This window comes from Netta rufina, assembly GCF_964035555.1.
Source record: "Netta rufina genome assembly, chromosome: 11".
Classification (NCBI taxonomy): domain Eukaryota; kingdom Metazoa; phylum Chordata; class Aves; order Anseriformes; family Anatidae; genus Netta; species Netta rufina.
This window is the reverse complement of record NC_140134.1, coordinates 19,500,078-19,522,716: the sequence shown is the minus strand read 5'-3', so window position 1 is coordinate 19,522,716 and position 22,639 is coordinate 19,500,078. Positions and strand designations below refer to the sequence as shown.

Here is a 22,639-nt window from a genome sequence, read left to right as displayed (position 1 = left end):
TCCCTTGGCGCCTGGTGTCGAGCTCTCTCCAAGTATCAGCATGAGGCCGTTCAATGACAATGCTTCAAACTTCTCTCCCGAAATATCCCTGAGCAGGGGGCTGGAGGGAAGGGAGGCTGCACAGTCCAGAATTAGCACAAACTCAGTTCTGTGTGGTCTAGCTGGGACGCTTCATTTTCAGTCGGCTGCATCCACGTTACATGTCTCCCACAAACGCTGACAAAGGCCACGCTCCAGGAGAGCTGAGCGCCTGGTGGGATTATATGCAATGCTTATGTGCTTGCTCCATAGGGGGAAAATTAGTTACTTTCAACTGGCTGCGACTCTTCAGGACTAATTCTGGAGATCCACGGTCCTTGTTTTGCAATTGCCTCTTCTCTCTCATCTCGAACTTCTCCATTTTTGTTGCCTTTCAGGAAGGGAACGAGCGCTTCCAGAATTAAGAGAATGGCAGCAGCATACAGCTTCCTTCAAATCTGCTGCTGCGGCATGCAAAAAGAGCCCTGGCGTGTTAGATTATACCAGAGGAAAGGGACAGCAGCATCTAGATTAGGCTGCCTCAGTCAGCTCGTGAGGTAGAAAAGCTGACCAGCCTTACCTGAACACATCCACACAACGCAGGTCAGGTCTCTTCAAGAGAAGCTAACTAGTCTCAGAACTAAGTTGGGGAGGGGTGGAGTGCAAGTGCAACCCTATTCACTGACATGAATTCTATAATCAAGGAGTAGACCAAGCCACAGCTGATCTAGGCACGGACTTTAGGTGCTCAATACAGTCTGGCCCCGGCGGGACTGAAAATACCTGTTATTTATTTCTTCTGTGACAGTAAATCTGAAGAGATACAGGTAAAAACTGGCATTAGTTACGGCAGAGTTCTCTATCTTTAAAGAGAGATCATCAGTAGGGATTGCACTAAGGTCTTCTCTGATGCCCCGTGCTTGGCACCTTCATATCCCTCTGCAGCCTCTGAGCAGCAGCAGCCAAGGAAATGTGCCCTTGAAGCATCATTTGGCATTTAAAATCTACCATGGTAGTTCCCACCCAGGGGGATTATTTTTAATGCATACAGAGAAAAAAAAAAAAAAAAAAGTTTTGGAGACAATAGTCCATAGGATTCATTCCATTTCAGGAGAAATGCCAATTGAAAACAAATGTTTTTCAATTTTCAAAAAGCAAGCACAAATCTACAGGGATCGTTAGAAACAACCGAGGCAGCAAATGATCCTCAGCACTCCTCTAGGCATGAGCAAGAGGCGTATTTGCAGCAGACTGCCGTGATCCAAACTGGACACGGATATGAACCATCACTTCTGCATCCCTGCCACAGAGGCCAGCAGTGAAAAACTAACATACTTCTGCAGAAATATTTACCTCTGTTTCTGTCTACATCACTGAGTTTCACAATCTAGAAGGGAACCTTGGAGGAAACCCCCAAGTTCTGCTTGGTTTCATGTCAAAACTGTGTGAAGCCACAGATTCTGAAGAATTCTGAAGTAAAACTGGGTCTCTGCCATCCACTGGGAAGAATTATTTAATTTGCACAAGCCTAAAGATAAGAGATGTCAAGTAGCACTGCTAAGGGCATTCAAATATGCCATTTTCAAATCATATCAAATCATAATAGCAGCAGAGAACAACTAGTACTTAACCACATAGCACCAGTGTGCCAGATTACAAAAACACATATTTATTTGTGAGCACACTTGAGAATGTTTGTATTTCAAAGGTTATAACATGCAGCCATGTTATAACCTTTGTTATGTGGTTGTCTTCTGCATTGTGCTCCCAAAAATCAAAGACATCCAAAGAATTCTTGAAAGACCTGCATCAAAATCTAGATATGCCATGACACTGAATGAGGGCCGGACTGTAATCACTCATGGGGTTCCTGGGGTGCTCAGAGGCTCTGCACAACAGCTGCATTCATGACCATAACACAGCAGGCAGTCTCCTACCTTAGCAGGCAGTCACCACTATGACACTGAGCTCTGAGTAGGTATTAAGAGAAATATGTGCAAGGTGGGAAGAAATGACACTTACTTCAAGCTGGAAGAGTCCCAGTGGAACTTCTTTTAGCGAGTTCTCAGAAAAATCCAGTTCTCTGAGGTGATTTTTCCAGAAAACAGTGAATGCGTCAGGTAGGAATTCCAGTAAGTTTCTAGATGCTTTGCAACATTTCTGGAAAACATAAAAGAAAAAAAAAAAAACACCCAAAGAGTAGTAATCATCTCTTTAGAAAATCAGGCAGGTCAGATGTCATGCATTTAAGGCATTAACACAATCATTCCAGGCTACTTCTTCAGATATTTTGATCTAGATAAGCTATCGCACATGCAGGCACAGAGTATTTGCTGAGCAGATGCATTCACTTAATTGATGGGCAAATCCTTTGTTGGGCTAAAACTATTTCAAAAGTTATTTTGAAAACCATCTCCACTTGCTTTTCAATCATAAACACTGTGCCAAAGAATACTGTTCTCCTGCTATCCACAGGGTCTTGTCATTAACTTTTCCTGTAGTAATAATGAATAAAGTGACAGTAACGTGCAGGTATGGATGCCTCATTTATCCATGGGCTTGGGCAAAGTTAACTTTGAACAAAGGCTGACTGTTCTATAAAAACCTTTTTAGCCTAAGACATCTGACAGCTTTGTAAGCATCACAGCATAGATTTTGCACTGTTTCAACAGCTTTTACAGCCTGTGACTCTGACAGAGCAGTTTGACTTACCAAGGGGCAGGCCCAGGGATCTGGAAACACTTTCAGCTGATTTCTGGAAACATTCAGTATGTTTAGGGACTTGAAGCAGTATAGAAAAACCGTTGGAAGTTCCACCAACCTGTTGTCAGAGACGTCAAACTCCTGCAGCTTCCTTAAGCCAATCCAATTAGTTGCTGGAAAACACAAAGCATTGCAGGCTTGGTGTAAGCATGAGAGCAGTCTCATCCAGCCAGATGATGAATACTCGCTAGACAAGAGCCAAAAGATATCATGAGGGATAAAAAATAAACAGGCATTTCATGTTCTTTGGACAAAGACTTGAGAGATGCTAAGCATCTGTAGCTAATACTGGCTTTAAGTCATTATTATAACAGTTTGGGGTTCTCCTCTACAAATCAGACCTTGAAATGCAAGCATAACAAGGGACTGCACGTACTGTTTTCCTCGTCAAATAACTTCTCCATATGGTTTTTGGCAGCGATGAGTTTTTTAAGGTTTTTAAGATGTAGGAATCCAGAAGGGAGAGTAGAGAGCCTGTTGCTGGATACATCGACCTCGAGCAACCTGTGATTACAGAAATTACTCAGTCAGGCATCAACAAAATGCTAGCAAAAACTCCTGTTGCCAAAGACTTCCAGCACACACACCTTGTACATATAATTTCGTCGGATGACTGTACGCTGGGTAACTCCGTCAGCTGATTGTCAGCCAGGCTGAGCTTCCTGAGGTTTATCAGGCCCCATGGGATCACGGATGGAAGGGAGACCAGGCAGTTGGCAGACAAATCAAGCTCCGTTATCTGACAGGAAATATCAATCAGCCAGTCCAGATCCACCCAGGGCAGTTTGAGGTTTGACCAGTTCACACACAAAGCCTGCATATTTCAGAGAAGAAAAAAAAAAAGAAGGGAAAACCACATTAGTAAAAGCCCTCTTGCTTGATTGCTCTCGGCCCGTTGCACCGCTGGGAATCTGGCAGATCAGAGCCCAGGCATAAACATTTTGCTCACTTTCCAATCTGCTTCTAGGAATTGAACTGACTCAGAGATGAAATCATGCCTGGATATCAGCAGCCCGCACTATATAGCTGCTCCATGACTTCACTCCCAAGACCACGACCAAGCGCAGGCAGAGGACCAGGCCTTCTCTGCCTGTCCAACACTAGCTCTGGTCTGCCCCACGGAGGGTGAGCTGCCTTTGCCCAAAACCACCCCTCTCAGCTCCAGGGAAAGCCCTGTGGAGCAGCCAGCATCTGAAAAGCTCCTGGGTCTTCGTTAAGAGGGCATGGATAGGTCTATGAGCGTGATGATGACTTCTCACGAGGATGCCTGTTGCTGGAATAATTAATATATACCTGGGCACCACTCCTCCATCCTAAACCTTCCAGCAACAGCAGCCCAGCGCTGTTCTGGGAAGGTTTAGGTTTAACATTAAATGTTGAAAAGCAACATCTGGGACAGACAGGGAAAGGCAAACACTCTCCTGTAAAGCATTTCTCAACATTACAAGTCTGTTCAGTATAATTCAGGAAGATACTTTATTATCTGAGAGAGATGATTTTGGCAGTCACCTCCTTTCTAGATAATATTTTGCTGCTTTTGACAGTTATATGAGGAAGTCATTTTATCCTCTTTGGGAAAATAAGTAAATAAAAAAATAAAACAGAAGTTGTGGATGGAAAAACTACTTATTTCAGGTTCCAGCTCAGACAGAAGAAAACACAAACACGTAATGGCCATTAATGCAGGGAAACAACCCAAGGCTTCACTTTCAAAATCTTTTCATTGCCTTCCAATGAGATCTACAATGCAAAATACTCATTTTAAATCCGCTAGTTCCAAAATGTTTTCATAAACTCAGTGGTTTTGACACAACTCATTCCTAAAACAGCCTCAGTGAACTGATCATTAATTCACCACCAGGAGGCAGCAAGAACCTGACAGCAAGTTTAATTTGCTTTTCAATTTCGAGTATTTAGCATTTAAGATTTTTAACTCCAAAATTAAAATTAAAAGGAATACATTTGGGGAAGGGAGAAAAAAAAAGGAAACAAAGGTCTAACTCAAATGCTTATTTGAGACTCAGAAATCCAAGTAATGGAGACAGCACAGGTAAATATGTAGGAGGATGGAATAAGTTGCACTTTTTAGAAATTAATAACAATCATATTTAGTGCTTTTCAAATGTTCACTAGCAAATCCTCAGGACAGCCCAATACATATGAATGGAAATATTATGTCCATGGTATCACTGGGGAAACCAAGGCAGAGAGAACAAGCTGTCTAAAGCCACATTCACCATCGTGCCACAAGGCATCCCACACACAACACACCAAGCTAACTGCAACAGGAAATCAAATTACGCAGACTTACAGAGTTACCCTGAACCAAACAAATTCTGCTTTACTGTTAGCTTTTCCAAGCCTGAATATTTAACAGCTTTCCACTTACAAAATCTTGTTTTCAACTCTGTATGCAATTTTCTCTCAGCTGTAACGGCCCACGAGCCAGCATGTTTTCTTCACAGGACAGCAATCAGTTGGGATTTAGGGCATAAAGTCATTCCTAGGTACCCTGTGCTAGGATGTGGTACTGATGCCAACACACTAGAAGATTTTTCTGGCATAAGGAAACCTCACCAGGGAAGAGCACGTTTGTTCTGATACACTTGACTATTTTTTCCTAGTGCTTTGGATCACCCCAAGAACTCCAAATAGCAGCCAGACACCTTAACCCAGGTAATGCAGAAAGCCACTTCTACACTACAAAGCCCTCAAGTGGTACTGATACCTGTCCAGACACTTCTGAGCATATTCAGAGCACTTCTAACCCTATTATTCTGTATTTTAGAGAATTTTCAGCTGGTTTAGCTCCCAGCTATGGTGACCAAAACCAGACTTACAATGGTACTGATGCAAGTGCAGGGAGGAACACATTGGTGGGGAGAGGAGGGGGGCAGCATCACTGTAGTTCCATCCTACATCAGTTAAAATTGTCCCTAATAGAAATACAGCTTAATCAGCAAGGAAATTCTACTACTGATGCAGGTTATACCATATTGCAGTTCGTAGTGATGCCAGCAAAAGGCTTATGCCAAGGCAAGTACATCTCCACCACGACTTCTGCTGGTACAGAAACAAACCCATCACAGTCCTACCTAACAGCGCTGGGTAAAATCACACGCTCTGCATTAGCAAAATCACATACCACAAAACCTCCCACTCTCAGAAAGAGTTCAGAGAGGACCCAATACCCTACTAAATGTGTGCCATGTGGATTTTTGAATAGAATTTTTTTGGGGGTAGGATTTTTTACTAGACTTCTTCAGGCTAGAAGAGAAAGGTGTAAAGACCCCGCTATGGAAATCAGAATGCAAGCACAGCTTGCCTAGGCATGTGAGAAATGTTTTAACAGGGAATTAGCCATTTTAACAACCTCGGCTGGCAGTGAGTATTCCATTCTGTTCTTTCCTATCCAAGAATGCAGACTTTTTTTTTTTTTTTTTTGTCAAAAGCTATGGTGAGATTCAGCCAAAAATGGGTGTGGGGATTAAACCACAATAAGTAGGGGAAAATCCAAGCTTTTAGGCAGCAGTTCCAGACATCTCCGTGCTCCAAAAACAACTGCTGCCAAGTAAGGGTCTTCCCATTTACCCGTATCATCGTCAAGACACTGGGTCTGCAACAGAGTTTTAACTGCTAACACAGCAGTGCAGGACCCAGAAAGGTGGATTTGTCTCACAGTCTCTATTGGAACCATCATTTATCTCCTATAACCACCACAAATATACTGGTCAGAGGGAGACTGAACTTCAGAAGTGGAGGAACTATTCACGTATTTCCCCTATTCATGCAGAAGCAATAAAATGCAGAATTCCAGACAAAAGTCAGGGTGAATATTCCATTCCAGAGGATATCCGCAGGTCCTTCAGTCAACACAGGGTGCATATATCCATGTAGGGCTACGGATTTCTGGCAGTAATTGGAACAAAGGCCTTGAGCTGGCTTGCTCATTTGGTTTCCACCTCGCAGGAGAAAGCAGGCTCTTTGTGTTGAGTTCCTGAATTCAAACTCCAGAGCCTCAAATTTCCTGTGCAACACCAGTCACTGGCTCAAGTTACCCAGGCTCTGCTTGCCAGTCCATATAATAGGAACATTGCCCCTTCTCCTAGGGGAGCAAGGAGGAAAAACGTACTACACACCCCAACTCCCAAATTTCCCCTTTTTCTTGCTTAAACTATTCTCAGCAAAGCTGCAAGAAAATAAATCAGAAGAAAGAACTGTTGGCATTTATCCTCTCCCTCTGTTCCTGCTCTGTTTCAAATGGATGCTCCCTACAGCAGGCCCAGGCTCTCATTTCAGAACAAAAAAGAACTTGTCCTTGAGCAGCCCAACTAACCGCAGTGATATTAAGATACACAGCCTGCTTTGAGCAGGTTCCTACAGGACCATGAGCCTCTGCCGCTTCTCAGATATTCATCTTTGATACTTATCTCAACTTTTATTTAGATTATCACATGTCATTTACCTCAAAAATGCAGAGCCCTGGCCTCAGGGTATTTAATGCGATAGAAAGATAACTGCAGAATTCGGATAGAGACTACTAAAACCTCAGACAACACGGTGAAATCCAACCCACTGCAGGGCAGCTTTTCAAATCTGAGCAATAAGCACCTTGTGCTCAGCCCTCCTCTTCCTCCTCCTGCTCTGGAGCCTGGCTGTGACAGCGTCTCTCCTGCATGAGTACCGCAGACTGGAGGGCCAGCTATGCCCCTAAGCAAGGGCTGCAATGAGATAGGGACTAGAAGGAAGTTAAGGGACTAGAAATTGTGCAGAAGCAAGAAACCCCACTGTTTTGGGGCAATGAACTCCATATACAAAGGAAGTATTAACTTGAATTTATGACAGTTTGGTAAGGGGATTGTTGTGCCTTTCTCCTAACTGGCACCACGGGCCCCAAGATAATTTCACTCTTGCTGTAGGCAGGATATTCAGAGGATGGTGATCTAATTACTTCATCGATAATGCTGCTGCAAACCCTGGGCAGAACTGCTGCAGATTTCTGTATCGATGGTGATGTAACTGAGATTAGCCAGGCAGTGGGTAGAGAAATCAGAGGAGGTTCACACACATATACATAACATTTGTATGCGAGAAATCCTAGCAAAGCACTTCCTGGGAAAATGCAGCAGTTTAATCTCTTTTCCAGTCCATGATGGAACACACACACACAAAAAAATCAAACGCTGCACACATTGGAAAGTTAAATATTTCCATGCTTACAACACACCTATCAAAGTCTGGAATCCGTGCCTAGCCATCTTACTGCAGGGGGTACTTTCGGCATTTCCTACCTGTTCCTGTAAAAATGGAGCACTTCCTCTGCTAAGAAAGACAGTGGCTTGGTATAGGGTTAAATATACACCAGAAAAAAAAAAAAGAAGAAGAAAAAAAAAGGAGAAACAGGTATTAGAAAAATGAGATGTAACTCCTCTTGCCTCAGGAAGGGCAGCACTGTACACACCACAACAGCAGCCTGGAAGGCATGGCAGCCAACCCGGGCTCTCCAACCACATTTTATGCATAGTTGGTAGCGTTTGCTACTGTGAAATCAACTGGAGGTCAACTGAGCAGTGTTTTCACTCAGAGATAGCACAGATGGGACGAGTCCTGCTGAAATTCTGGGCTCGTTCTGAAATGATCCCTGCTTGGCCTGCTCTGTCCAAGAGGAGAACTTCTGACATTGAGCTGGCTGCCAGACCCATTGCCGCCTCTGCACAATCCTCTTCTGCTTCCTAACGGTGAAAAATACATCACAGGGCTTACTCAGGAAGACCGACGCTCACCAACTTTATCGGTTATGAAGAAAGCACTGAGGAAGCTTGTTTGCAACTGTCACAAAGTCTTGTTTTAAAAAATTATAAAGGGTGCATGACTGTCACTTCCCAGAGACCTGAGCTCGGCAGACAAACTAGGACAAATGTTCCTGAATTTGGCCCAGGCTGCCAAAATTATTTCAAAGAGAAAACCTTGAATATGTAACATAATAAAAATAAACAGCCAATTGAAGAATCAAGGTCAAGTTTCTAAGTGTTTTTTCTATTTTTTTTTTCTCTTTTTCTTTTTTTTTTTTTTTAAACCAGGCTCCTCTGGCAATTAGCTGATGTTTTAAGACTTCTCTCTTCTTTGCTCAGGGTGTGACAAGAGCAAGGCTGAGTCATTTTTTACAGCAGCTAAGTTAAAAATTGCCAGCAAGTTCACATGGAAAACAGACTTCTTCCCTGTGATTCAGACATTTATTCCAAAGTTTATTCAAGCTGAATTATCTAGTTAGTTGGATTTTTTCCCCTTATAAACAGGCATGGAGTTTTATCAACTGTTATTCAGGAACATTTTAGCTTCCTTTTGTTCACCTTTCAATGAAACAAAGAACGGCATAGGGTGGGCTCTCAATCTTATGATTGAACCTAATGAAGTCAAGCTCACATATGTGGACTGCAGCTCCTACCATTCGCAATATTGTCTGGAATCCAGTGAGACAGGATGTTGGCAGGAAAACAGAGAATGGAGAAGCTCAAAATGCTCTGAAACCCTCTCTGCTTATTTTTACTTAACACCAAAGAAGAATCAACACCCCACAATGTTACAAGCTGAGCAAACAGATACTCAACTGGCAATGGGATTCATGCAGTCAGAGCCTGGATCGAAAACTTTACCTTAACGTTTTTTACCACACAATTTTTATGACCCAATGAAAGCTGTAACTGTTGAAAATTCGGGGCTCTGATGCTCCTATTTAACCTCAGTTAATCTATACTCTGAAGGGAAAAATGAAAGATGCCTGATAGCTAAATTGCTGAATAGCTGTACAAATAATACAAGCTACTACATGCTGCCCTACAAAGCAGCAACAGCATGTGCTGTGAGACATTTATCAGTTCTGAATAAAGGAGACTTGAATAGAGATTTAGAGAATATCCTTGGTCCACAAAGATACAGGATAGCCATGAAATGTAGTAAAGCTTCACATGAAAACAATGCCACTTGTCTGTGGATCATTACCACGTATTAAGCTTTCCAACAGCTGTGAGATACAAGGAACTTAAATCTCCATGTTTCACAGTGGGAGAAATAAATGCAAACAGATTAACAAAATTGTCAAAATGCTGCTAATGACTAAGTAGTGAACAAGCTCTTGTCAACTTAAAAAGGCTTTAATTGCTTTTGGTGGGACAAGTGCAGTTAAACTGATATGGACTGATCACACATGACACTCACCGTGCTGCTCCAGAAAGACAGAGATGTCCTTACTGAGTGGGACAGTAAAGGTTACCAGCTATCTTTTGCTGATGAGGATTTGAGGCTAGGAGGAAAATTTATTGAACAGATGTGAGCTTGCTCTACCTATGCTCCAGTTAGCCAAAAGCCACATGAGCCCATTTGTACGTGCTGTATCTGAGCTAACAGACCCAGGGGAAGAGGAGGGTTTATGTGCTCAGCTCTGTGCCATGCTGACTCTCTTGGCTAGCACAGGGCTTGTGGTGTTACCTCACTACCAGGATGTACTACAGAAGCCTAAATGAAGTGATTTGCCAGGGGTCGCAGAGGAAGCCCATGTTTGTGCTTATTTCTCTATAAGATTTTGAGCAAAAGCCAAAGATTCCTTTCCACAGCGTACGCCTGATTCACATGCTGATGTTAAAATGGCCAAGTGGAAGGTATCACACACAGCACCTTGCACAATGACACCATTTAAAGGCCTAATGTTTTACACCTTGCAATTCAGCACTGGCATGAAAGCACTTTCACGGCTTGTTCTCTAAATGGGTAGAGAACCACGAGGATCTTAGCTGAGAAGAATCACCGGCCACATGGTACACAGACAAATATAAATTATTAAAGTGATGTTCCTTTCAAAGAACATTTCTTCAGACAGATAAATGGCTACTTACTGTTTTTGTTGGAGCACTGCCTGGTAAAGGACTTGTCTCAATGAAATACTTCCTCAGAAGGTGTTTGCTGGATTCAGGACTGTCCATCAGGATGTAGGAACAAAAGAAAGCTCCATTCCGTAATAAGAACACAGCTACATCTTCATTCCCTTTAGAGAAAAGGCAGATTGTCTGTTCTCTTCTTCTCATGTAAGTGAATCAACAAGGACCTGAACAGAAATCCTGGGAAATAACCACTTCTGAAAAAAATCATGGGGGTGTGCAAAAAGGGAACTGAACCATGTAAAAACTGTTTCTTCCAGTGGTAGGATTCAGTTTAGTCAAACCGAGACAGCAAAGATACTGTAAAAGGACTGGCCCAAGCTCTACTTCTTTTTCTCTCTTTCCCTCCCCTCACCCCAGCTTATTAAACAATACACACAGCTGTGCTTTGAAGTGTAAATTATTTAGCCTAAATCAAGCTGTGTGCCATAGTGTCCATAACAATAATGCTTTTACTTGCGAGGTTTCTATTTTTGGAGGGCCTTTTCCCTAGGAGTTTAAAATTAAAGAGGAAAGTTCAGCCTCCCAGCATTTACAGTAACCTAACTTAGGAAGGCCTTGACTAAAATTTGGCGAAGACAAAAGATTCAGAGCCAATTCTGTCTTAATTTATCTCACTGGAAATCCAGAACAATCCCAGGAAGCCAGCCCACACTAACACATTCCCAGAATGGAACAACTCAGCCCATTCTTTGAAAGACACTGCAGAACAAGGACAAGGCTTCAAAGCATGCAAATACATACCTGCCTTTATAGCAGCGTAGAGGGGCAACCGTATAAGAACTGGAAACTCATTCCTCCTGACGGCGCAGCTCTCTGGGTCAGCACTGTATGCACGAATGAGGAGTTTCACTATGTCCAAGTGCCCCTGCTGGCAGGCGATGGCCAGCATCCAGTTCAGGAGTTGTTGGCAAGTCCTGGGACCTACCAGAAAGATAGGGTGTTCAACAGTTGATGCCACTGGACTGTGATGTGCAAGACTCATCCATAAATAGTAGATATGGAAAGGGTATATGATGAAGCCCTTGATGAGAAGGAAGCAAACTGCACTGTAAGAGTTTAAGTGTTAGAGAACAGCCCTAGGTGGATGAGGCACAGACTTTAGATCTGAGCAGAGCGCTACCTGCTTTGTTTAACTGGTTGTTACCTACCCAGCTAATTGGCAAACTTTTTAGGTTGGCCCTGATTTAATCACACATAAACTGGCAACAGTGGAAGGTTTCCAGGATGTCTACTGGGGTGCCAGTAGAGAAGTCAAACATCTAATCCCAGGCAGAGGTTGCAAGGGTTGACTATTATTATATTAATATAATTTAACTTTGCTACTGGATTATACACACAGCCTTGTCAGCCTCCTTTCTGGCTGAAGGAGATACTAGGTTTAATCACATCTCTCAAACTTGAAAGTTTAAAAGTAAAGTTTAAAAACAAAATGTAAATACAATATAATGATAATTCAAGGTAAGGAATTCCCCTGCAAGTCAAACGGAAATGCCAACAGGAGAGCACAGAACATGCTGCCAGCTGTGCACCCAAGCTGTTACTCGCCAGGCAGTCATGTTGCACTCTGACTCCCAGCAAAACCGTGTCTGCAGAATCAGCAGAGTGCGATGATGCTGCTTCCTGAAAATCCCCTGATTTCTCTGTGGGATCTGGGACATTATCCAGTTGTGAAGGCTGATGGGAATGAATCGTCTAAATGGCATCTTCCTCTGCTTCTGAACTGCAAACATGGAATATTTTTATTCATGTATTTTTCCTCCCATGGGAGAATTTTTCTTAAAACACAGAGGAGATTAGATCCCTCCGTGCATTTTCCCATGATTGAGTTCCCTCCCCTTTTAAGGGAAAAAATAAACAAATAACACAAAAAAGCCTGCTTAAAGCTATACCAAACAGCTACTGAAAAGCCTGAAGAAATGTAGAGGCAACCCGACAGGCTTACCATGCAGCGAATCCAGCAGCTCTTTCACAACATCCTTATGTCCAAAATATGCAGCCACCACAGCAGCATTGTCATCATTAGGTTCTGTAGGTAACACCACTAATGCTTCCTTCAGTAAATACCTCACCGCATGCAGATCTCCATACGCTGCTGCAATACCTAAAAGCTGACACTGGCGAAGAAAACACAGCAAAATAAACTCTCTGATTTTTCTTTGCCTCTGTGTAAAGGGAGCAAACAAAGGAAGACAGCATTTCTAGAGTAATGTATTTATTTCTGCTGAAGCAAAGGCTTACAAACTGTCACAGTGGTTAATTGAGAACATCATAAACACTAGTAGCCATTATAATCACTGTTGATATACTAAGTAATTAGATTAATTTGCTGGTTTTGCTTAATAGTTTTTTGTATGACTTTACTGCAGAAGTGCCCAAGGCACTGAACGGTGACCGTAAAACAATTTTTCACAGACCAACAGAAACAGCATTTTTGTGCTCTGCCAAGAGGTGTAGTATTCCATGTTTTGTAGACAGCTGACTGGACTTCACGCTCCGGTACTCTCCCAACACACCAAGGTAAGCCTGTCCTATGAGCTGGCTCAGAACAAGGGCTCTGAAGACACAACAGTGCAGAAGCTGGCACAAAGGTACGGCTCCAAACACACACAGCAACATCTTCCCAGTGGACCCTCAACCATCTTTGGAATGACAGGGAAATAAGGTTTTTTTTGCTAGGTCTATAAACTGCTTCTTTTTGAGAGGGAAAGATGCATTTCTCTCTTTTAGAGACCGCAGCATCAGCACCCCTCCTTGCACAGCCTCGAGAGGAGAGAGTCAGGGACCACCCAAGTAACTGCTCTCTAAGCTGATGCATCTGCCAGCTGTGGTGTGTCCTTTGCTCTGTGACATTACCCAGACCTGTTCTGGCTCTACACAGGCTGCATTTACTCAGTGGGGATCTTCTGGATGGTAGAAAGGCTCAGGCAAGGAGCTTAGGGTGAAAGAGACTAATGTGGTGTTTGGAGAAGAAAAAAAAAAGATGTAATTCTGGCTGATTCAACAGAGATTGTGATGTGTTCTCTCATCTAAAAACATACATGAATTCTGAAACACTGTCACAGACCTTCACCTTCAGGCAGATGTATGCTGTGAAGAGTACTGCACACACAGGTAATGAAGACAGGGCCAGGAGCACAATTAGTATAACGTGTCTGTATCAGCTAAGAATCTTGCACAGTGTTTCTACTTTTAATACAGGTTTTGCTGATTACTGGAGATGGAGCAAAACTTCAGCACAATCAGAACTTTAAAAATAGTGTTTGTACATGTTTCAGCTTTTGGCAGATAAATCTCTTCAGTCACCATCCTCCTAAGCCACCAGGAGCTATGTTACATCAGTCTGCCATACTGAGATTTTAAGGTTTTCTGTTTTGTGTATACTTACTGAACACAGGTCGGAGTTCCACCCTACAGCAGCTTTCAGCCCTTGTTAATATTTCAGGGGTTGTGCCTGCACTCCACCACTAGTCCAAAAACCTAAGGTGCTGTGCACACTTTTAGATCAAGTGATGCGTACAACCTGCAACGCAGGTAGCTGGAGGTCAGTGCCATTCTCAGGTGGCAACACAGCTCCTGAATCTGAGCTGGCTTGCGTTTGGAGAGCAGGCAGAAGAGCCCAGGACTCTCTGCATCTGACAAGGCCTACACACCCACATATACCCCAACAAACTGGCAGTCTGGCGTGCAACACTGACCCCAGTAAAGCCAGCAGGGGTTTTACCATCCACTTCAGTGTCGACAGGATTTCTGCCCTGTGGTTCCAGCCCTTGATGCTGTTCCCATGTACACTTTTCCCTGTGGTCTGTCTCATCTTTCTGAGCATTGTTTTCAAGGGCAAATACTGTCCCTGAGCACATTCCTGAAGTGCCCCACACAACCAGACATGTCTGGGACCCTGTAGCACCAGTGTGACACACATAACTGAACAGATTGTCTGCACGAGGAGCAGTGGAAGACAGCAGCTCAGCATTTAAGGGTTTCTTTCCCAAAAACATTTGAGAAAGAGGAGTACTCTAATCCTACCTTTTCCACTTGCAGTGCCGTCTCCTCACATGACAATTTAATCAACTCTTGGGCTTTAGTGGTGTCTCCAGCTTTGTAAGCAGCCTGAATGCTTTCTGTAACGGGTGTCTGAATTATGGAGACTTCGCCGACTGTGGACTGCTTGCCACCCATGTCCACAGTTCCTGCAGCAAAAATAGAAAACAGGTGTCAGGAAGAAGTCCCTCTTTATTACTCAAGTACAGCTGCAACATCAATGCACCCTGGCAACACAAAGTGGTGAGTTATTAACAGCAAAATATTTACTGCATACAATTGAATAAAAAAGAGGAAAAAATGTCAACGCTAAATTTTCTGATATAGGAAAGTGATAATAAAGAACTTTCCAGCAGGGACATGAAAGTGAAAGGGACAACAAGTTCCCCAGTTGTTCCCAGAGGTGGTTTCCAAAGGAAGGTGTGAAAAAAGCTCACACAGACACGGATACATAGGCTCTGCTGCAACCTGCCATGCTTGGCCCCTGGCTACAGGAAAACAGGGAAAAAAATGCTTATTTGCAATTGGTTAAAGTCCTTAAAGCCCAAAGGTTTTCACAAGTAAACAAGGATTATTTTTTTTAATAATATCTATCTATATATTAAATAGACACACATGTAATTCAGGGGCTAGTTTAATGCAGTCTGGAGAAAGAAGTAAATTTGGACCAATCTATAACCGTCAGTAAGTATCTTTGAATAATGCAGTCTGAAATCATCCATACATTCTGCCTAACGCTTCTCATCAATTATTTAAATGAAGCTCGAATCACTCAGACACTGGAGACAGCTCCAGAGATTTGTGCCATTAAAAACGTGCCCGCATCAATAACCTTTCTCAGATGATGCAGAACGTGTGAAGGACAAACAACAGAAACGAAGGCAGATGAATGTGATATTAAGTTACAGCACAATTAACAGCATCTCAGAGTTCATGTAATACAGACAGATGCCTCATAATTCTGTAGTTTTAGGGGGTACATGGAAGAAAATAATAAAACATCCAGCATTTGCTCGGGTATTTCGGAGCAGACCAGCCACCTATAATGGATTTCTAAGAATATTGTTTGTTTTAATCCTCTTTTTCATAGACACCACAGGTAGGAAATTCAAATGATTCCTAGGGAGATGGAAAAGAGAACTTTAAAGCAAAATAATTCTCCAATATAACCGGTTCAGTACTGGCCTAGCACAGATGGGAGCGAACACTCCAGTGACTGCAACATGCAGCCTCCCCCGTGCTCGGTGCCCTGTGATGAAATCCCGAACCTAGAGAGAAGCTCTGGAATTCCCCTTGGAGGAAAGAATGCCTCGCGTCGGAGATCCAAACCAGCTGGAGAGCTGAGCAGGAAGCCCTGCAGATCGGGGCTGACAGAACACAGAGATTTGAAGCAAGTTCCTATAAATAAATGCTGAAAGAAGGGACCGGTTTTATTTCCTTTCAGCCTCGATCCTAATTTGGGGGGCTATCACTCAAGATCCAGAGCTAGAGCCAATTCCTAGTGCACAGGCACATCCTTTCCACCAAAGCATTGAGCAGGGCCATCCTTCTGTGTAAACCATGGCTGGGGAAGGTGGAGGCACGAGTGTCTCGTGGTCAGAGATTCATTTAGGGTCCAGGAGACCCCAGTGCCACTTCCTCACCTAGTAGGCAGGCCTCCAGGCACCTCCACACCCTGCTCACCAGATATCTTTTTGGGGAAGCCTCTCCCACCTCTCCTGCTGGAACAGCCCTGCCATGCAGTTGGGATGAGCAAATCCACTGGGCCAGCTCGCACAAGGACCACGATTTCTCTAGCTGCAACATAGACCTTCCAACCCAAAATTAATGACATCTCGAGCTCGCTTTTCCTCGTTTTGACCCCCTCTTTCAGATGTGCCCATCACTAAGTAATTCGTGAGCAAGTGTGTATCACCAGGGCCACCATAAGGAAGCTGAAGAAATGAGCAACAGTTCTACTGTAACCGAGGGAAGGAGGAACTCAGCAAGACAGACCCCAACCCCAAGACAGCTTCTGTGTTTCACCCAGTGACTACTTCACGAATGTATCTGACTGACGTGTCATGCTTCCTCATGCACTTTTGGCCCCCGCAACACTTCTTAAATCCTTTCCAGCGTAATGGTTGAGCTATAACCACGGCTGACATCACCACCGATAGGAGAACATGGGCTGGCCATCACCCATCACGGACTTCTGGACACTCTGGCACTGGAAGGTCACAAATGCCTGGCTTCACGGAGCCTATATGCTCCCAGAGTTACCTGGCAAAGTCCTCAAGATAGTAATTTTAGTCCCTAAATGAAATTTTAGCCTTGTCTTAGGCAAATACAATTTTTCTATTGATCTCATAAAAACATACTAGTGAGGCTACGTTTGAACATCCATCAAGTAGAAGTCAATAAAAGCCTCATTGAATGTAAGTAATCTGGGCAATTCTACTGTTTAAAACTGATATATTTGTATTTCAACATTCTTGGCAGAAAGACAGTGCTGCTCGTCATTCAATTTTCTCATGTAGCTGTCATCAAAACTTCCTTCTGTGTTTGTATTCTGCAGAGTAAACTGACCTCTCGCCTACGAAGACCTGGGAAAAAAAGATGTCAAAGATCTTTACCAAAAAAAGATCTTACAGTTGAACTAATTTTAAGCCTGAAAAGAGCAAAACCGATGAGTCACAGAGTGATAAAAAAGCTTGCCCCCAACCAGCAGCTGTACCCACACGATTCTGTCAAAGTGAAGTTGAGATTTCAAGCGTTCAGTGAGACAAGGTGGGCCACCCGCCCTTGGGTTCCCAGAAAACACCAAGCCACCCATCACAAAGCTAAGCGTGGCATGGAGCAAACTACCCAGTTCACAGAGGGCTTTCTGGTGACTTTAGAAATGATCTACTGACTTCTGGTATACAAATGGAAGATAAGCAGCATATTTTATGAGCTTAGTTTATACTCGCCAGTAGGAAAAAGAAAGAGGAGAAGTAAATTCTACTGAATAAAGGCTGGTTTATTTCTAAAAGATGCATGGCTGAACTACCATCAGTACTGCAGTCATGTAGGCTGGGAATAAAATTTTGCCAATATATGCATCAGCTATTTTTAGTAAAAAATCTGGGCTGAAGTCCAAAGAAATTCTGCCTATATCTTTAACCCTACAAATCTCATGGTTTTTTTACCTGAACTCTTTGTGGCTGTCATAATAGGGTCTCCTCAAATCCATATAGCCTCGAGCAACACTGTTAGGAGAGCAGTAAGTGAAACTGAATGATACTGAAACTGTTTTCAGACTATATCCATCCATGTGCTGATTATTTACACCTGGATGTCCTATAATGTTTTTAATTCTTGGATTACACAGACTCAGGAACCAGCTTCTGCACTTTGCTCAGTAGGGTCTACATTAATATTTGACAATGCATGCGGCATAGCAAGTTATGATATTCTGTTACGATACACTTCTTGGGTACTCCTGTAATAAAGGGCTACGAGAAACTCCAGAAGCTCTTACACACTCACTGTGATTTCCCCTGGTTTGGGGAAAAGCAGATAAACGAAGCCTATTTGGACTGAGGAGGAATGGTGTGGGGTCATTCTCTAACATATTTGACTTTCCATGCAAATAAGGCCATGGGATTTACTCTTTATTTCTGCATCTTCTTTGTTTAGTTTCTCCAATGATCCACAGCTGCTTTGCTGGCTTTCTGCTAAGGACTGTAAGCAAACCAAGTGCTGTTTGTAAAGGGAAAATGGGGGCATTTGCCGACATTAAATACATATCCTTCACCTATTCCTCCCAGCACTTAACAGCCTGCACCAAATAAACTACCTTTGAAATCAGGAGTGGGAAATATTTCCAGTGTTTAATACTTTGGAAGTGATTTTTTAAGTTTGGCTTTGCAGCAACAGCTTTTAATAAAAGCTAAAGGCAAGACTAATTTTCATTTTAAAAATATTCCAGTGGAAACAGTGGTTATCAATAAAAACAAAAACAACAACAACAACTGTGTTATTTTACTGCCATTCAGAGGTTACAGCAGCATCAATTTAAAAATGCAACAGACTGCACGGTCCCAGCTGAGAGAAGCAAAATGAAAATAGGTCTAATTAATAATAAGGGGTACCAGGAGAGTGTCAGAGAGATATGCAGTTACACCCAGTCTTAGGCCGTGTTATTAGAGCAAGTGAAAAAAAAAGATAAAATTTCTAAACTGACATTGTGCCATTATCAATAAAAAGGTGAGGGTCTGCAGGTCAATGCTGTGAATCAGCAAAGAGCTGCGTACCAGAACAGCACATTGTACAGATTATTACCTTTATGTCCCAAATCACTGCATCCCTGTCTTTAACATACAGCCTCTCAGAAATTTCAAGTGCTGCATTAGCCCCTTTGATAAGGTAGGTGCTTGGGGAACTGACTAGGATATTGTTGTTTATTAGAGAAAGGTATAAATGAGATGTTTAACACAGGATAAAATAGGGCAGGAAGCTAACTTACTCCACAACAGATTTAACAACAACAATAAGACTTTAAAACTGCTACTGACCTTGTCATAATTTGTGCAGGTGTTTCCAGAGAGAGAAGCAAATCACGATGATGGCTGTAGCACAGCCTCCCATTCGGCGATGCTCAGTTTAGCTATTAATTCCTAGGACCGTGAGCCATCCACCTCTGCTTCAGCACAAGCAGCTCTTACAGTGGCCACTGGCTGGCTGGCTGCTGCTTCGTCTGAATTAACTACTGCATTTTAGCCTTGACAGTTATTTTCATCCCCATGTCCCATTACGGTGAAATCCAAGCCTCTGGTTCAGAGAGGATCTGGGGATGGGGGTGGGCAGGGAGGCTGCCTTTCCGGGCTGAGCTCAGACATTAATTCCTCAACAGCACCAGATGGCTCCAGCTAACCTCCACCAGCTTAATCTTTGGCCATTTTGACTTCTGAGCCCTGCCCCAGAGCTGAGGTCTAAAGCGCCCTGAATATTCAAAATCACCCCTCCCGAACTCTTCAAAACTCCCAAGAGTTGCTGGATGTTTTTTAACGCTGCTCTACCAAAGCTTTGGCAGGCTGCTCTGCAACATTCATGGAAAGCCCTATTATTTCTGAGGCTCGGAACTAGAGTCTGTGTAACAGCCTCATCTATCTCCCATCGCCCTGAAAAACTCCAGATTAACAAAGGGAACAACAGCCAACAGGAAGCCTCCAGCGATTTCAAGGGATGATGGATCTGTCCTACATTGTGCTTTCCAATGAGATTGGGGATGAAAATGTTGTTAATCCTAGGGAAATTTCTGAGATAGTGAAAAATATTCCCATCCCAAGGCAGGAGGAAAAAAACAAACATCCATTTGATACAATAACATAAATATATTTTTAAATCAGTCCTAGTCAGTCAAAATGTCTCATGAAACAAAGATATCTTTTCTGTTCCTTCTCTAATAATTCAAACTAACTTTATATATATACATATATATATATATATATATATGTTAGCAGGTTCCATTCATTTCTCACTTAAAAGACAGTCATGGGCCAAGATCTGGCCCCAGGAGGGGGCTGTTCCCCGCCTGCCCACCTGGCCCCATAGGCAGGAGCTGGCCCAGAACCACCCAAGGGAAGGTCCCGCAGCAAAAAGCCTGGGATCTGTTTTGTCTTGTTTTCAGATCTAGGAAAAATACGTATGGCCCAATCCATTCTGGTATTGGATGAAGCCAGCAGGATTAAAAAGTGGTGGAACACTTATAAAAGTCCCTGTGAGGAGACAAGGAGAGAAAGTTATGGGGAATTGGACTGCGGGGTGGCAAGAGGGTTTATCTGGGAAATCCAGCATCCCTGTGCAGGGGCCACAGCAGAGCTGGGCCATGTCCTTCCAACCCTAATTAACATCTCTTCTTAATGAGTAAGACGTGCCAATTTCTCAGGACAATGAGAGAACCCTCCACGCGCATTTTTTCTGCCTATTTTATGTGGTTTGATTTCACCCAAACATCCATTATTTAAGCTAATTACTGGCATGGCTTTACACCACCATCTGCCTGCCAAGCCAGTGGAAAAATTGATATATTTAGTACAAGTATAACCTGCCTCCACGACAGAGCTCACAACCGATGCTCACTGCCCCAAAAGTAAGCTAATAACCCTATAAAAGGCCAGACTCAAAGCATAGAAAAACGCTTCGAATACAACAATTAAGTACTGAAGGGATCTTTTTCATCATTATTGCATAATCCAGTATTATTTTAAAATTGTTTACATGCCAGTACAATGAATGCCAACTGCTTAGCTGCAATAAACGCTTGCCAGCAAGCACACAGGATTTTGGAAAGGACGTGCTGACAATTTTAGGTACAGCAATGCAAAGTGACCAATTACCACCAGAGCCACTGGAAATTTCCTATTTAGAACCACTCTTAACCTGCAAGGAAAAAAACATTTGCTAATGCAAACCTGAGAGGAAAAAAATTAAGTCCTGGACAGAAAACTGCTCTGGACTCCTGCCTTTTTCAGGGCTCCAGAATTGAATTACGAAAACCAGACAGCTCAGAAAGCTTTAGCTCTACATCTATACAGTCATTTCTCCATCACCTGGGATAACGAGGAGAGGAGAAGGCAGAAAAGCCTCAAATACTGACAACAATGAGACTTGGCAGGTTTGGTGGACACTAACACTGATAATGAAGCCTCTGCCTGTCACAGCACTGAGACGGGGTCGAAAAGCTCTGCCAGGCCCGAGCAGGCTCCTGCATTTGTGCACGTGCCTCCCAGACTCTGCAAATGACTTGTTTTGCCCAAGAAGTTCAAATGAATTAGTTAGTTCTAATATTGCTTCTAGGCAGGGGAGGAATGAGGTAGAGGCCAACCTCCTGCAAGGACCAGGCACAGGTTGGGTCCTGCAGTGAAAGGGGACCCCCACATCCTTCCCTTACATCTTTGGGGTGCAAAGGATCAGCAAAGACCACAGGGATTAGTGACACAGTGACAGAAATGTCACCGTGTTGTTCCACTCCTAAGGGAGAGAGCCTGAGGAAAGCAAGCGAGCTCCAAATGGCCAGAGCCACGGTTGCGGTACTGAAAATACAAATGACTCAGCTCTAAGTGAAAGTTTCTATTTTCATCTTTTGGCTTCAGTGATTTGGTTCCAATCCTGCAGCTTGAATCATTCAGAAATATGCTTTCACATGCAAGGCCAGCTATGCCACTCTTGCTTTCCAAAATGTAAATTGGGATATACATTAAGCATGCAGAAGTACGACCATGCTTTTGGGTTTTCTTCGTGTCCGTTTCCAGGCATGGCTGGAAAGAGAGGATTATTAAATCATGAAAGGTGTCTCTAATGAGGCCATTCCTGTCCAACTGAACCAAATATTACACCCATGAAACCAAACCAGGCTTGGATTTCCATTTGAAACTTCACAAAATAGAATTTCATGGCTAACTTGGGTTTATTTTGAAACTTTCCCGTTTCCCTAATGTTCAAGCTTTCATCAGAATGGAAAAATTCCCATGCATCATTGTTCTCTTTCTTTCAGACCGATCATTTGCTCAATATTCTTCTAAAAAGTAAGTTGGCACATACACATTGGGGAAGCAGCAAGTCACAGCCAGCTCCCGTATGCTTTGTCCTTCTTAGACATACATTTAAAGCCAGATTAAGGGAGAAGCAAGTGCTTTGAGCCCCATCGTATGTCATGGGTCCTGGGCAGATGCTGTAACCTGCATGGTCGCCAGAGTCCTTCCTCCTTTCCCCAACGAAGCACTGCAGGTCTTTTATAGAACCTGAATGCATGAAGGTTTTGGAAAGACTGGCCCGAAAGGAGGTAAAAAAGGGGAAGCAACATGAAAAAGATAAGTAAAAATAACTTGCGTGATTCCAGTTTATCATGTTCAAGGAGGGCT

At 43.1% G+C, this 22,639-nt stretch overlaps 1 protein-coding gene across 1 annotated transcript in view; it reads right to left on the bottom strand.

Moving 5' to 3' along the window:
• Positions 1-22,639, bottom strand: part of LRRK1 (leucine rich repeat kinase 1) — a 75,149-nt gene that overhangs the window by 40,793 nt on the left and 11,717 nt on the right. The window contains exons 3-10 of the mRNA XM_084293640.1: positions 14,739-14,902; positions 12,658-12,829; positions 11,457-11,636; positions 10,671-10,819; positions 3,369-3,595; positions 3,158-3,285; positions 2,731-2,894; positions 2,041-2,178 (exon numbers count right to left, since the gene is read on the bottom strand). Coding sequence (XP_084149766.1) covers positions 2,041-2,178; positions 2,731-2,894; positions 3,158-3,285; positions 3,369-3,595; positions 10,671-10,819; positions 11,457-11,636; positions 12,658-12,829; positions 14,739-14,902 — 1,322 coding nt within the window. The remainder of the gene's footprint in view (positions 1-2,040; positions 2,179-2,730; positions 2,895-3,157; positions 3,286-3,368; positions 3,596-10,670; positions 10,820-11,456; positions 11,637-12,657; positions 12,830-14,738; positions 14,903-22,639) is intronic.